This window comes from Trachypithecus francoisi, unplaced genomic scaffold (genome assembly GCF_009764315.1).
Source record: "Trachypithecus francoisi isolate TF-2019V2 unplaced genomic scaffold, Tfra_2.0 Lachesis_group8, whole genome shotgun sequence".
In the NCBI taxonomy this organism is placed as follows: Eukaryota; Metazoa; Chordata; class Mammalia; order Primates; family Cercopithecidae; genus Trachypithecus; species Trachypithecus francoisi.
The window spans coordinates 69452192-69468782 of NW_022681473.1; the positions used below are offsets into that span (position 1 = coordinate 69452192).

A 16591-nucleotide genomic window follows, 5' to 3' on the forward strand; every position below is an offset into this window, starting at 1 on the left:
GATATAAGCCAGGTATGGTGGCTCAGGCCTGTAATCCCAGCATTTTGGGAGGCTGAGGTGGGCAGATCACCTAACGTCAGGAGTTTGAGATCAGTCAAAATGGCGAAACCCCGATTCTACTAAAAATACAAAAATTTGCCGGGTGTGGTAGCTAATAAACATGAACATCATGTGTTATTTATGAACATATGACCAGACTAGTCTTAAGGCTTAAACTTCTACAAAGCTAAAATAGCCCTTAGAAAATAATAAATATTTAAGTGTTCCAGGTAGTGTGGAGGACACAGGTCTTCCCTGAAAGGAACTTACTTAATTTACACAGGGAACCAAAACTGGTAAGTAAGAAACCACTGATGAACAACTGAATGTTAAAACAAGCTATAGTAGGCCAGGCACGGTGGTTCACGCCTGTAATTCCAGCATTTTGGGAGGCTGAGACGGCAGGATCGCCTGAGTCCAAGAGTTTGAGACCAGCCTAGGCAACATAATGACTTTGTCTCTACTAAAAATTAAATTAGCCAGGAGTGGTGGTGTGTGCCTGCAGTCCTAGCTACACAGGAGGTTGAGGTGTGAGGACTGCTTGAGCCCAGGAGTTTGAGGCTGCAGTGAGCGATGACAGTGCAAATGCATGCACTCCAGCCTGGGTGACAGCAAAACTGTGACTCAAAAACAAAAAATAAAACCAGGCTATAGCAACTGAATACAAGTTTAACAGGAGTTGGAACAAGGGAAGTATTAATGTTAGCTAGAAAAAAGTTGTTTTGAGAAGAGGTTTGACCTAGGTTAGCCCACATATCATCTAAAGAAGTTTAAAAGAAAATAGGGAAGAGTAATCAAAAAGTGAAACCATCCAGCACAACCAAAATGATGTATGCTATAACTTAGTCATAAAAATTTATAAGCATCAGAATTCCTGAGGTCTAGTAACTTTGTGTTATTTCTAGAATGCACAACAGTTTAGAAAAGAGAAATGCTAGTGCTTACATCAGCCTGCTTCTGCATACTGTTTTACCTATTTTGGATTAGCAATATGAAGTTTTCATATATGTCATTTCACTTAATCCTTACAACCTTTAAGAATAGTGTTGTTCACATTTTACCAGTGAGGAAATTGAGGATCGTGGTGGTAAAAAGTAGCCAAGAGGTGACTAATCTGTTTTTCCTCCTCCCTTCTGACATGACAGTGTAGGGAGCTCCTCAGACCCATTCCTCAGTGAAATGGGTAAAAGTTATTTAAAAAAAAATTTTTTTTTAATCCAACCATTTAAAGACTCTAGAAATGGTTTCAAGGGTATACAGCAAATGAAGAAACATCTATTCAAAAAAATCTACTAAAGCTCAGTGAGGACAAGGAGAGTCTATAGTGTCTGAAACAGAGCCCTCTTCCTCCTTTCCCCTTGCAGCTTGGTATGACACAAACTCTACGCCTCCAATTATAGCCAAGATCACAGGGCTCTAGCAAGAGGCGCAGCATGCAGGCATTTCTGCCCCTTCTCTCAGCCACCTGTAGCTGAGGCTAAGTTCTGGGCAAGTGTGGCTGAGAGGCAGAGCCTCCCTTCTTCAGCCCCAGCCCTAATGGGGGATGGAGGCTCCACCTTGGGCATGGTGCCGCTGAGTACACTAGGGTCCTGACTGCTTTTGCCCCAGATCCTGGGGTGTGGGTTCCATGCCAGGAGAGACAAGCCAAGAAACCTGGGCTGCTGCCTCTTGCTCCAGCTGAACACTCAGCTCCTAAATCAGAATGTCTGTAGTAAGAATGATCCATTGTCCCTTCCGCCAGCACTGGAGCCTGGCTCCAACATTGACTGGGCAGAGAAGCAGGCCATAAAACGGAGCTCCAAATCGTTACCCAAAGGAACTGACTTCATTGCAACAAAGTATGTAAAAGTCCAAACTGAAGGGTGCTCTCCAGAATGGTGGTTGTGATGAAAGGCAGACTGAAAGATTCATTGGCAATAAAGGCTAAACTGTAGATTTCCTTGTATGCTGGAAAGAAACAGAAACACCTGGGAAGAGCCCTTTTGGGGTCAGAACAAATCTCAAACACTGCCCTTGAAAACTATGTTCACAAAGGAGTATAAATTTGATTGGATCAGTTTGTAAAGCTATTTATGCCCCAGGACGTTGAAAACAATAGTACAATCAGTCTGCGAGTAATGGAGCTTAAGAGGCGGGTGTGGTCAGGGGAAAAGACAGCCAAAGAAAGCTCTACCAAAACCAGCGCCATTCTTATTGTGGGCATACTCGAGGCTATTCCCCCTAAGTGGCAGCATTAGAGGCTTCACACTGGTAGGGGTGGGAGGGAGGAGAGGAGAAAGACTTGTATCTAGAATATATAAAATAACTCCTACAGTCTCAACAACAAAAAGACAACCCAATTAAAAAATGGGCGAAAGACTTAAATAAACATTTTTCCAAAGAAGAGAAATAAATGGTCAATATGTACATAAAAGATGTTCAACATCCTTAGTCATGTTAAATAAGCCACTGTTTTAGGCTAAGCTACTGCATTAGGCATAGTGCAGTAATGGAGTCATTCACACTAAAGTTCCATACCATCAAACTGAAACTGAGTTATTATCTGGCATTCCTAGAAATCAGGAGAGGGAGATGGCTGAATTTCTCAAGCAGGCCACTTTCAATCAGCACGATAACAAAGTTCCCTCCACCTTTAATCCTTACAACAAAATGTCACCTGAAGTGACCTGATGTTAACCAATGAGTTCTTTTCCTATTGTTCTGTTTCCCTGTTCCCACCTTGCGCCTTACAAGGAAAGTTAAAGTGACCAATCTACTTCTTGTTCTTTGTTTATATTTCCTTCAGTCATTTTCTGTCTATAAAACCAAGCTCCTCTGGTCAGCTCACAGGAATGCATTCTATTTTACAGAATGAAGCGTTAGCCCATTCTAGAATTGTTAAATGAAGAAATTTAAATTTTAAAAAATTTGTTGTAATTTTGTCTTTTGATAGTCATTAGGGAAATGCAAATCAAAGACACAATAATATATATACCACTTTACATTCGTTAGTATTATTTATAATCAAAGAAACTGATTGGCTAGGATGCAGGGAAAGCAGAAGACTCAAAACGCTGCGGCCACTTCGAAAAACAGCTTGGCAGTTTTTTAAAATGTTGAACTTAAGGGTTACAACATGACCCAGAAATTTTACCCAAGAGAAACTAAATCATAAATTCATCCACACAACAACTTTTCAAAAATGTTCATAGCAGCATTATTCATAATGAAACAGGTTAATGGTTATGCAGAAACAATACAAATGTCCATTAAGTGATAAATCAATAAACAAAACATGATACATCCAGAAAATGGACCAGCTGGATATAAAAAGGAATGAAGTACTGATACATACTACAACAGGGATGAACCTCAAAAACTTTATACTAAGTGAAAGAAGCCAAACACAAAAGACCATGCATCGTACGATTCCATTTATATGAAAAGTTTCAGAAGAGGCAAATCCACAGAAAGCAGATTTGTGGTTACCTAGAGCTAAGGGTAGGAATGGCAAGGGGCTGCTACTGGGTACAGTTTATTTTTGGGGTGATGAAAATGTCCTCAAATTAGATCGTGGTGATTGGCTGTACAACCCTGTGAACATACAGAAAATCACGGAACTATACACAGTTGTGTATTGCTTGAGGGGGACATGTTCTGAGAAATGCATCACTAGGTAATTTCACTGTTGTGCAAACATCACAGAGTCTATTTACGCACAGACCTGGTATATCCTACTACCCCCAGGCTACAAACCTGTATAACATGTTACTGATACTACTGAATACTGTGGCAACTGTAACACAATGGTAAGCATGTGTGTATGTAAACATATCTAAATATGGAAATGGTACAGTAAAAATACAGTATTATAATCTTACGGTATCACCATGGTATATGTTGTGATCTGTCATTGCAATGTTGCTATGTGGCACATGACTACACTTTCATATTTTATGGTATGTGAGATATGTTCCAATAAAACAGTTTTTAAAAAACCCTGCTCCAGGCCGGGTGGGGTGGCTCATGCCTGTAATCCCAGCACTTTGGGAGGCCGAGGCGGGTGGATCACCTGAGGTCAGGAGTTTGAGACCAGGCTGGCCACAATGGTGAAATCCCATCCCTACTAAAAATACAAAAATTAGCTGGGCATGGTGGCAGGCACCTGAAATCCCAGCTATTCGAGAGGCTGAGGCAGGAGAATTGCTTTACCCGGGAGGTGGAGGTTGCCGTGAGCTGAGATTATGCCACTGCACTCCAGCCTGGGAAATAAGAGACTTTGTGTCAAACAAAACAAAACAAAACAAAAAAAACACCAAAAACAACCCTGCTCCATCTCATTCTTAATGCTATCTGACTTTATTTCCTATGATTCACCAATATGAACCTTCTCATCCATTTCTCCACCCAGAGTCTAATAAAAACCCCTACACTTCATTTTATTTTATTTTTTATTTTAGGTTTGGGGATACATGTGAAGGTCTGTTACATCCACATGTGTCATGGGGGTTTGTTGTACACATTATTTCATCACCCAGGTATTAAGCTCAGGACCCAATAGTTATCTTTTCTGCGCCTCTCCCTCCTCCCATCCTCCCACCTCAGGTAGACACCAGTGTCTGCTGTTTCTTTCTTTGTGTTCATAAGTTATTATCATTTAGCTCCCACTTATAAGTGAGAACATGCAGTATTTGGTTTTCTGTTCCTGCATTAGTTTGCTAAGGATGATGGCCTCCAGTTCCATCCATGTTCCCCCAAGACATTATCTCATTCCTTTTCATGGCTGCATAATATTCTATGGTGTATGTGTACCACATTTTCTTTATAAAGTCTGTCATTGATGGGCACTTAGATTGACTCAGTATCTTTGCTATTGTGAACAGTGAGGCGATGAACATCCGCGTGCACGTGTCTTTATGGTGTGAAAGGAAAATACATCTTGGGGCCCCAAAATCACTAAGCTAAAGGGAAAAGTCAAGCCGGGAACTGCCTGGGCAAACTGCCTCTCATTCTATTCAAAGTCATTCCTCTGCTCACTGAGATAAACGCATATTTGATTGCCTCCTTTGGTGAGGCTAATCAGAAACTCAAAAAGAACACAACCACTAGTCTCTTATCTACCTATGACCTGGAAGCCCCCACCCCACTTTGAGTTGTCCCACCTTTCTGGATCAAACCAGTGTTCATCTTACATATACTGATTGATGTCTCATGTCTCCGTAAAATGTATAAAACCAAGCTGCGCTCGGACCACCTTGGGCACATGTTGTCAGGACCTCCTGAGGCTGTGTCACAGGCACGCATCCTCAACTTTGGCAAAATCAACTTCCTAAATTGACTGAGACCTGTCAACTTTGGGGTTCACAATATTTGGGCTTCACACTGATAAAATGCTTTATATTCCTCTGCGTATATATCCAGTAATGGGATTGCTGGGTCAAATGGTACTTCTGCTTTTAGCTCTTTGAGAAATCACCATACTGCTTTCCACAACGGTTGAACTCCCTCCAATAGCATATAAGGGTTCCCTTTTCTCTGTAACCTGGCCAGCACTGTTAATTTTTTATTTTGTTTTTTAATTATCGCCATTGACTGGTGTGAGATGGTATCTCATTGTGGTTTTGATTTGCATTTCTCTAATGATCAGTGATACTGAGCTTTTTTTCACATGCTTGTTGGCCTCATGTATGTCTTCTTTTAAGAAGTGTCTGTTCATGTCCTTTGCACACCCCCCTTTTTTTTCTTTTTTGAGACAAAGTCTCGCTCTGTTGCCCAGGATGGAGTGCAGTGGCATGATCTCAGCTCACTGCAACCTGTGCCCCCTGGGTTCAAGCGATTCTTCTGCCTCAGCCTCCTGAGTAGCTGCGATTACAGGCATGTGCCACCACGCCCGGCTAATTTTTGTAGTTTTAGTAGAGACAGGGTTTCATCATGTTGGTCAGGCTGGTCTCGAACTCCTGACCTCAAGTGATCCACCCACCTCAGCCTCCCAAAGTGCTGGGATTACAGGCATGTGCCACCATGCCTAGCCATTTACCTACTTTTTAATGGGGCTGTTTTTCTCTTCTAAATAAGTTCCTTATAGATCCTAGATATGAGACCTTTGTCAGATGCATAGTTTACAAATATTTTCTTCCATTCTGTAGGTTGTGTGTTTATTCTGTTGACAGATTCTTTTGCAGTGCGGAAGCTCTGAAGTTTAATTAGATCCAATTTGTCAAGTTTTGTTTTTGTTGCAATTGCTTTTGATGTCTGTCATGAAATCTCTGCCAGAATGGTATTGTCTAGGTTGTCTTCCAGGGTTTTTATAGTTTTGGGTTTTACATTTAAGTCTCTTTAATCCATCTTGACTTTTGTACATGATGTAAGGAAGAGGTCCAGCTTCAATCATCTGCATATGGCTAGTCAGTTGTCCCAGCACCATTTATTAAATAGGGAGTCTTTTCCTCATTGCTTGTTTTTGTCAGCTTTGTGGAAGATCAGACTGTCTGTCATAGATGTGTGGCCTTATTTCTGGGCTCTTTATTTTGTTCCATTGGTCTATGTGCCTGTTTTTGTACCAGCACCACACTGTTTTGGGAGTATAGCCTTGTAGTATAGTTGGGTAACATGATTCTTCCAGCTTTGTTCTTTTTGCTTAGGATTGCCTTGGCTATCCGGGCTCTTTTTTGGTTCCATATAAATGTTAAAATAATTTTTTCTAGTTCTGTGAGGAATGTTGTTGGTAGTTTGCTATGAACAGCACTCAATCTGTAATTTGCTTTGGGTAGTACAACCTTTTTAATGATATTGATTCTTCCTATTCATGAGCATGGGATATTTTTCCATTTGTTTGTATCTTCTCTGATTTCTTTGAGCAGTGTTTTATAATTCTCATGTAGAGCTCTTTCACCTCCCTGGTAAAGTGTATTCCTAGAGGTGTGTGTGTCAACTGTGAACGGGACTGACTTTCTGCTTTGGCTCTCAGTTTGGTTGTTGTTTGTATATAGGAATGCTAGTGATTTTTGTATACTGATTTTGTATCCTGCAACTTTGCTTAAGTTATTTACTAGCTGAAGGAGCTTTTGGGCCAAGGCTGTGGTTTTCTCTAGATATAGAATCCTGTCGTCTGCAAACAGAGATGGTTTGACTTCCTCTCTTCCTATTTAGATGTGCTTTATTTTTCTTGCCTGAATGCTGTGGCTAGGACTTCAATACTATGTTGAAGAGAAGTAGTGAGGGTATCCTTGTCTTCTGCTGGTTTTCAAGAGGAATGCTTCCAGCTTTTGCCCATTCAGTATAATGCTGGCTGTGGGTTTGTCATAGACAGCTCTTATTATGTTCAGGTATGTGCCTTTAATATCTAGTTTATCCAGAGTTTTTAACATGAAAGAATGCTGAATTATATCAAAAGTCTTTTCTCCATCTATTGAGACAATCATGTTTATATGATGAATCACACTGATTGATTTTTGTATGCTGAAGCAAACTTGCATCCCAGCAGTGAAGCCTACTTCATAGTGGATTAAATTTCTGATGTGCTGCTGGATTCAGTTTGCAAGTATTTTGTTGAGGATTTCTGCATCAATGTTCATCAAGGTTACTGGCCTGATATTTTCTTTTTTTGTTGTGTCTCTCCCAGGTTTTGGTATCAAGATGATGCTGGCCTCACAGAATGAGTTGAGGATAAGTCCCCCCTCCACAATTTTTTGGAACAGTTACTATTAGAATGGTACCAACTCTTCATTGTACATCTGGTAGAATTCCGCTATGAATCCATCAGGTCCTGGGCTGCTTTCGTTGGTAGGCTATTTATTACTTATTCAGTTTTGGAGTTTGTTATTAGTCTGTTCAGAGAATCAATGTTTTCCTGGCTCAGTCTTCAGAGGGTGTATGTTTCCAGCAATTTAGAGGTGTTCGTAGTAGTTTCTGATGGTTGTTTATGTCTGTGGGGTCAGTAGTAACATTCCCTTTGTCATTTCTAATTGTGTTTATTTGATCTTCTCTCTTTTCTTCTTAATTAGTCTAGCTAGTGGCCTATCTTACCAATTTTTTCAAAAAACCAACTCCTGGATTTGCTGATATTTTGAATGTTTTTTTGTGTCTCAGCTTCCTTCAGTTCAGCTCTGATTTTTGTTATTTCTCATCTTCTGCTAGCTTTGGGGTTGATTTGTTCTTCTCTAATTCTTTCCATTGTGAAGTTAGGTTGTTAATTTGAAATCTTTCTAACTTTTTGATGTGGGCATTTAGTGCTATGATTTTCCCTCTGAACACTGCCTTACTTGTGTCCTAGAGATTTTGGTATGTTCTATCTTTGTTCTCATTATTTTCAAAAAAACTTTATGATGTCTGTCTTAAATTCATTATTTACCCAAAAGTTATTCAGTAACATGTTGTTTAGTTTCCCTGTAATTATATGATTTTGAATGATTTTCATTGTGTTGACTTCTATATTATGCTGTGGTCTGAGAGTGTGTCTGGTATGCTTTCAGTTGTTTTACATTTGTTGAAGAATGTTTTATGTCCAATTATGTGGTTGGTTTTAGAGTATGTGCCATGTGAAGACAAGAAGAATGTATATTGTCTATACCTCATTTTAATTCTCTGATTCTTCTTACATTGTTGTTCTTACCTGGAATATTCTCCCTAAGGTACAGTCAGGTCACATATTCATTCTGAAGGTTTTTCTGACCAAGTCAATCCTCAGTGACCTACCTCATTTTCCTCTAGATTCCATACCACTTATAACTGGTAACACTATATCCTCAAATGTCTACATAAAGCAATTCCACCTTATTTCCCATCAACTTCTAGTCATACTGAAAACCATGGAACTGTATACAGTTGTGCATCGCTACCAAGCCAAAAACTAAGATCTTTATATCACCTTCTGAGAAGTCAGAAGAGGAATAACAGCCACATCACCAAAGAGAACAGTTTTAGCCAGCATAAGGAAGTCCCCTTTGCTTTAACCTTCACAAGAAAAATAACTTTGTAAAGACCAATAGTTTTTTGTTTTTTGTTTCTGCTTTCCTCAGCCTTTTTCTGTCTATAAAACTAGCCTCTTCTGTTTTATAGAATGAAGTGCTGCCTGATTCTTGAATGGCAAATGAAAGTCAATTAAGATCTTTAAACTAAATTTGTAGTAATTTTGTCTTTGACAGCCACAACCTATAATTCTTGCCTTAATCTCTTTTTATCTCCTCAAAGACAAACTTATTGTTCCAAATTACAAAGACCAAACCTAATTTTGGGAACTCAGCCAGGGCCTTAGGACAAAGGGGAAAAGTGTACAAACAAGGAATTTTGTAGGATAAGTAACATCAAGAGTAAATGAAAAGTATGCTCCTTCCCTCATCAACTGCTGCCAACTCACTGGCTTGACAGGACAGAACCTCAACTACATCTTTATAGCACAGCATCTTGAACACAGACGGCACCAAATGTCCGTTAATAACAAATGCCTTGAAGGAAACTTCTTATGATGTATTCAGTAGTCCTCAAATCTTAACAAATATTAAAGTCTTAAAGCAGGAAATGGAGATGAGGGAAAGGAAAAGTAAAATGACAGGGCATGCATTCACTTCTCAACAGAATATTAGAAGTGCACGTTCTTACTGTGTTTTTTCAAGGTGACCTCTTAAAGCTGCCCTCTTATCTGTAAACACAGTACTTAATGACACTTCACTTCTGTCAGAGAAAAAATGTGCACCATTACAAGAAGCAAGAATTTAAATATGAAAGCCCACCTCCTCCTAAAAGGGGTACCAAAATTCAAATTCCTATGCTTCTACAGGCAGCCAGGAGGAAATCAACACAATGAATCTTGGAAGTGAAGTATGCGAGGTGGGATAAGAAGGAGCTCTGCTTTCAAAGGATAGAGGATTGGCAGGGACAGAAGACAAGTCTTTGTAGTTGAACTTCTGAGAGCAACAAAGACAGTAGGTCAACACAGCATAAAAGCCAGATAGCACAGATCAGCTGAAACCTGAGCTAGATCCTGACTGTAGGAGCCTAGGATCAATGAATTCAAGAATTTCTCTTTCTGGTACTCTGCACAGGCAAATTTAATCCCACAAATTCCTTTCCCTGGCTCTGAAATAATATGAACATAGTACACTTCTCATTTGTTTAGCTTCAGAAATGTATTTTTTTCCTCTTCCTATTTATTCACACTTATCTGGTAACTTGTCTTAGGTTATTTAGAGGCCAAGATACATAGATATATATATCTATGTATCTTGGGTCTCTTCATTAATTCCTTTTTATTCATAAAGACTCCTTTAAATTATACCTTTTTTCCCCAGTCATTTATTGAATATTCAGTGGTTTAGACTAAGGGATTTAGAAAAGTATTTACAGTGAGTAATTCTTGGCTTCAATATGCAGAAAATTAAAGTGCCAAGAGAAAATAAACACCTAGAAGAGAATGTTTTCCAGAGTTTACATATGGTTATTTTGTCATCTGCTTCCTTCTTTGAACTCATATATACAAATGCTAATACCCCCACTCTAAATGTTCAACAGGGCATTTTTATTCTGCTTTTTGCAGAATGCTGATCAACATCAAGATTTTTTCCAGTCATGTATAATGAAGACAGCATTTGATTACCATTCTGAATGACTTCAACATATCAGGACAACTTCTTCCAGAGAATACTTTGTTCAATAATACAAAGAAGCACCACCATTATTAAGAGTCAGAAAGGGCCAGGCGCGGTGGCTCACACCTGTAATCCCAGCACTTTGGGAGGCCGAGACGGGAGGATCAGGAGGTCAGGAGATTGAGACCATCCTGGCTAACACGGTGAAATCCCATCTCTACTAAAAATACAAAAAAAAAAAATTAGCCAGGCGTGGTGGTGGTGGGCGCCTGTAGTCCCAGCTACACGGGAAGCTGAGGCAGGAGAATGGCGTGAACCCAGGGGGCGGAGCTTGCAGTTAGTCAAGATCGCACCACTGCACTCTAGCCCTGGCGACAGAGCGAGACTCTGTCTCAAAAAAAAAGAGAAAAAAAAAAAGAAAAAAAAAGAGTCAGAAAGCACTGAACCAGAGAAAGTAGTTACATACAAATTTTGTCATTTGATAGAATCAACCAAATATATAAACAAGAATCCTGACATCTTAAAGATAAAGAAATCAGTAAACAAATAAAAGAAGTACCAAAGCACCACTCATGATCATACTATTCTCTCTGTCCATTATTATACAACCGGTCAATGATTTTAAATAGCTATCAAACTGGTAAATGCAAGGTTTTTGACTGTCTCCAATAAGAAAAACTGATAACTTAAAAAATATCTGCAGTAAGGGCAGGCTGACAATGCCTGACATATACAAGGAACACAAAAAATGATTGCTAGACAAATTAAAGGGCCTTCATGGGATGAAGAGAACGTAAATCATTCTTATGAAAAAATGGGCCGGGCGCGGTGGCTCAAGCCTGTAATCCCAGCACTTTGGGAGGCCGAGACGGGCGGATCACGAGGTCAGGAGATCGAGACCATCCTGGCTAACACGGTGAAACCCCATCTCTACTTAAAAATACAAAAAACTAGCCGGGCGACGAGGCGGGCACCTGTAGTCCCAGCTACTCGGGAGGCTGAGGCAGGAGAATGGCGTAAACCCGGGAGGCGGAGCTTGCAGTGAGCTGAGATCCGGCCACTGCACTCCAGCCTGGGTGGCAGAGCTAGACTCCGTCTCAAAAAAAAAAAAAAAAAAAAGTATTTTTTAAAGACTTTGAAAAAATGATATTCACATGTATACTCTTCTATTTTTATCTTTTAAAATACGATTTATGTCCACAATATTAACTGTGGATTGAATCTACATAAAAGAGCTTAAAATCCTCATTTACCTCTTCAAATTTCTCTAGTTCACCAATTCACTGTAACTTAAGAAAAGTAAATAGAGTGCTAAATTAAAAATTCACTCTTGGCCAGGCGTGGTGGCTCACGCCTGTAATCCCAGCACTTCGGGAGGCTGACGTGGGCAGATTACAAGGTTAAGAGATCGAGAACATCCTGGCCAACACAGAGAAACCCCGTCTCTACTAAAAACACAAAAATTAGCTGGGCGTTGTGGCACACGCCTATAGTCCCAGCTACTTGGGAGCTCGTTGAGGCAGGAGAATCGCTTGAATCTGGGAGGCAGAGGTTGCAGTGAGCTGAGATCACACCACTGCACTCCAGTCTGGCCACAAAGTGAGACTCCGTCTCAAAAAAATTAAAAAATTAAAAAAACCCAAAAATTCACTCTTACCTGTCACAGTGTAAGATGGCTGGTAATACCGGAAATCAGACTGGTTTGAATTGTCTATGTAAGTTTTTCAAGGATTTTTATTGACAATTTCAGGTGCTGCTCATAGTCTTCTGTCCACAAAACTATTATTAAATTTCAGACCCTCAGAGGAAAAATATTAAACAGCAATGTGCCCCTCAAGATGGGAAGCAAAACTTACTTCAAGTTGAAAAAGTTCTCCAGCTCCCTCAGAGTCATTGGATGTGATTATTGGAGTATGAATATGTACAAAGCCACTGTCCTGAAAAAGAAAACCACAGTTTTCAAGATATTTGCATATTCAACAATTCCAAGAACACACATCCTCTTATAGTATTAAAATGGCACAGTAAGCAAATGCTGTATCAAATCCCTCCCTAATCCCCCAAATACTAAGAATACTGAAAATCAGTTGAGTGTTTTAACTACACACAGGGGCACAAATAATTGTATTCAGGAACACACTTAGACATTAACCAGTCCAACCTCTTCATTTCAAAGATAAGGAAGTTAAGGCCCAGACAGATTTAGTGACTTTTCACAAGTTACACAATTAGTCAGTGGATGAGCCAGGACTAGAACCTAGGTCTTCATGCTCTCTCTTTAGTACTATATTTTCTTCCCTTTTCTATAACATTTTTGTGGTGATTTAACAAACAGGTACACACACTCTAGGCTAGTGCATAATGATGTTACCCACGTTGCTAGGGGAATACAAAGCAATCAGTATAAACTTATCTTGAAATATGACCTCAATTGTAATGAACGAACAAATAAGGAGAAAAAGTAGACAAATAGAGACTGAATAAACAAACAGCAAAAAAGGACAGAAATGATCTTTAGGAAGTCTCTGTCTTTAAACTGATGGGCCAATGGACTCCACATGGCACAGGCAGTGTACTTCCTTCGCCTGAAGGAATATTCTGAGCAGCAGTAATCCATCCACTACTGAGGTCCCCAATTGCAGCCCTTCCGAACAAAAATCTGAGACTATTTCCATTAGTGAACCACGAAAGCTGTTGCTAGTCAGACTGATACAATCCAGCAACTTCAAGGTTATGCTTCTTTCATTTTGATTATGGGTGTAAGCAAAAGGTTACACACAGTGTAGATGTTTGCAGGGTAGGACTGCAGGTAATAAAAAGTGAATTTATAATAGAAAGGTAGGAAAATATATGCTTAATGCAAAATGTTGCCCTTGGAATCAATACAACAAATTCTTATATGCATATCTCTGCCAAGTTTGGTGGAGTATAGATTGTCTCTATGCATTACTAGGGATGTCCCAAATATGACCCTTCTCAAATTCAAGTATTCTGGCTATAATACAAAGTATTCAGTTAACAACTTGCCTTATGATGTGGACTGATTAAATATTCAAGCTCTAAATTAGCAGTCTCAGAAAGTTATTAAAATATACATTTAATCTGACAGCAACATGCCTAGAGGTGCTGCACAGAGCACATTACAGAAAACCAATAAAATCTGATCAATAACATTACTGCATAAAATTTTTATCTCCTAGGAACCAAGAATCATGGACGTGAAACATTTATTCCACATGAATGTAGGCAACTATGAACATGAGTGCAGTAAACAAAGAAAGGAAGTGAAAAATCCAAAGGAAACGAGGGTGGGGAAGGGGAGGTGGAGAGGGAGGAGAAAATTTAACGGCTAAATATGATTGCCCGAGTTAGAACTGGTCAAATGCCACAAGAAACAGCAGTGTAAATCTTATGAAAATAACTGTATCGGATTTTTAAAAAAATCACACACCTAGTGGGAATTACTTTTAATACTTAACTAATGCTAAACATCACAAAAGGGCCCAGCAGCTTTCACTGCTTTAAAACTGCAAGGCTTATCAAAGTTCCTAACATTACCAAACGCTAATAAAGGAGTACAAAGGAAGAATAATACAGCCGTGCAAACAAAGTCCAAAAAAGTGAAAGTGGGTAGGGGAGTAAAAAGAAAAAAAGGAAAGTAAATAGCAAGAAGTGGTTAAGTATTGTCACTATGTGCCTCAAATAGGTTTCCAGTGTCACTTACTTATACTGTCTCACAGCAAACGGGTTCCTAAGTAGAGTACATGAGGGCCAGAGAAGGGGCCAAAAATAAAAGCAAACACTTTCACCCAATTTTTCAGATTCCACCCATCACCTCCAAGTATATAAATATTTTAACACACATTCTAAAACCAAATATTTTATAAGACTCTGAGTATCCTAAAATTATAAAGTTCATACATTACGGCCCATATACACCACTAAGAGAAGACTAATAGACTATCTTTTTCTTTCACATGTAACTGAAATAACTATCATTTAATCAGAATCAACAAAAAAGGAAACGTGAAAGGAATTGTTAGCCACAGGCAGGCCATAGACAACACAAACTGACAGCAAGAAGATATTTAAAAAATGCATAAAGAGGCCAGGCGCAGTGTCTCAAGTCCTGTAATCCCAGCACTTTGGGAGGCTGAGATGGGCGAATCACCTGAGGTCAGGAGTTTGAGACCAGCCTGACCAATGTGGTGAAACCTGGTCTCTACTAAAAAATACAAAAATTAGCCTGGTATGGTGGTACACACCTATAGTCCCAGATACTCGTGAGGCTGGGGCAGAGGTTGCAGTGAGCCGAGATCACGCCACTGTGCTCTAGCCTGGGTGACACAGCAAGACTGTCTCAAAAAAAAACCAACCAACCAACCAACAAACAAAAAACATAAAAAGCAGTCACAGGAACTCAAAGGCATAGCAACCTGGAGACCTTCTACACAAAGGTAAAGAATACTCCACATAGGCTGGGCACAGTGGTTCACATCTGGACCTAGCACTTTGGTTGGTCCAGGCAGGACTGCTTGGGCCTAGGAGTTCAAGACCAGCTTAGGCAACAGAGTGAGATCCCGTCTCTACAAAAAATACACTTTAAAAAATTAGGCACAGTGGTGCCTGCCTGTAGTCTCAGTTACTTGGGAGGCTGAGGTAGGAGGACCGCTTGGGCCTGGGGGATTAAGATGGTAGTAAGCCATGATTGCACCACTGCACTCCAGCCCCGGCAACAGTATGAGACCTCATCTCAAAACAACAACAATAATAACAAAAATACTTCACATAGTCAGTGGCAGGCTTTGAAAACGCTGCCATACAGAGGAGAACAATCCCTGATACTCACAGGAAGAACCTCGACTCATTGAGAAAGAAAGAGTGGAATCTTTTTTACTGGCTCACTGAGGAAGACAGGAAAGTAAGTAATCCATTTTAGGAACACTTCCACTGGAATTTAGAAAAAATTGGTGCCTAAAGAGAAAATTCCTCAGTTATTTCAGAAACTTGGCTTTTCTGAATGACTCATTCCTTGAGGATTCTCAATAGCCAAGTTTTAGTACAAAACAAGTGTGTCAGTTTTATGAGCAAACAAGGTTATACAAAAAATATTTTTCATACTCAAACCAAGAAATAACCTTAGATCCTTAAAGTGTCTTAAAAGTACTGTTCAAGTTTCTATTTCTCCCCACATTTCTATAATTTAATTAACAAAACTGAAACTTACAAAAATTTATTTGGAGGCTTAACATCTTTTCGCAAACCCAAAGTAACAGATCAAAGAAACACTACAAAATACTAGGTAACATACAACCGTTACTTAATATGCCTCATAGTACTCCAGAAAGGCTTCTTTTTTTTGTTTGTTTGTTTGTTTTCTTGAGACGGAGTCTCGCTCTGTCGCCCAGACTGGAGTACAGTGGCCAGATCTCAGCTCACTGCAAGCTCCGCCTCCCGGGTTTACGCCATTCTCCTGCCTCAGCCTCCGGAGTAGCTGGGACTACAGGCGCCCGCCACCTCACCCGGCTAGTTTTTTGTATTTTTTAGTAGAGACGGGGTTTCACCGTGTTAGCCAGGATGGTCTCGATCTCCTGACCTCATGATCCGCCCGTCTCGGCCTCCCAAAGTGCTGGGATTACAGGCTTGAGCCACCGCGCCTGGCCAGAAAGCCTTCTTTAAACAACTGAATCCTAAGTATCACACACAAAGGTAGGTAAGTATCACACATAAAGGTAGGTAACAGAATTATATTCTCCAGGTCTTTACAATTACTAAGTGAATTTATTACTACTCAAAAAGTATCTATTTTTGTAACTACTCTACCATGAATGGTACTAAAATTCAAGTTATTTCCAACCACTTGAATTTTTTTTTTTGAGACAGAGTCTCACTCTGTCACCAGGCTGGAGTGCAGTGGCACATTCTCTGTTCACTGCAACCTCCACCTCCCGGGTTCAAGCGATTCTCCTGCCTCAACCTTATGAGTAGCT

General features: G+C 39.9%; 1 protein-coding gene across 8 annotated transcripts in view; it reads right to left on the minus strand.

Moving 5' to 3' along the window:
• The window catches only part of NARS2 (asparaginyl-tRNA synthetase 2, mitochondrial), a 141603-nt gene that overhangs the window by 109528 nt on the left and 15484 nt on the right, over positions 1-16591 (minus strand). For all 8 annotated transcript variants that reach the window (XR_004435662.1, XR_004435661.1, XM_033204335.1 and 5 more), the window contains exon 5: positions 12458-12538. Coding sequence is in view for 4 of the 8 variants with exons in the window: in XM_033204335.1 (XP_033060226.1) it covers positions 12458-12538 (81 nt within the window). In the remaining 4 variants the exon portion in view is untranslated. The remainder of the gene's footprint in view (positions 1-12457; positions 12539-16591) is intronic.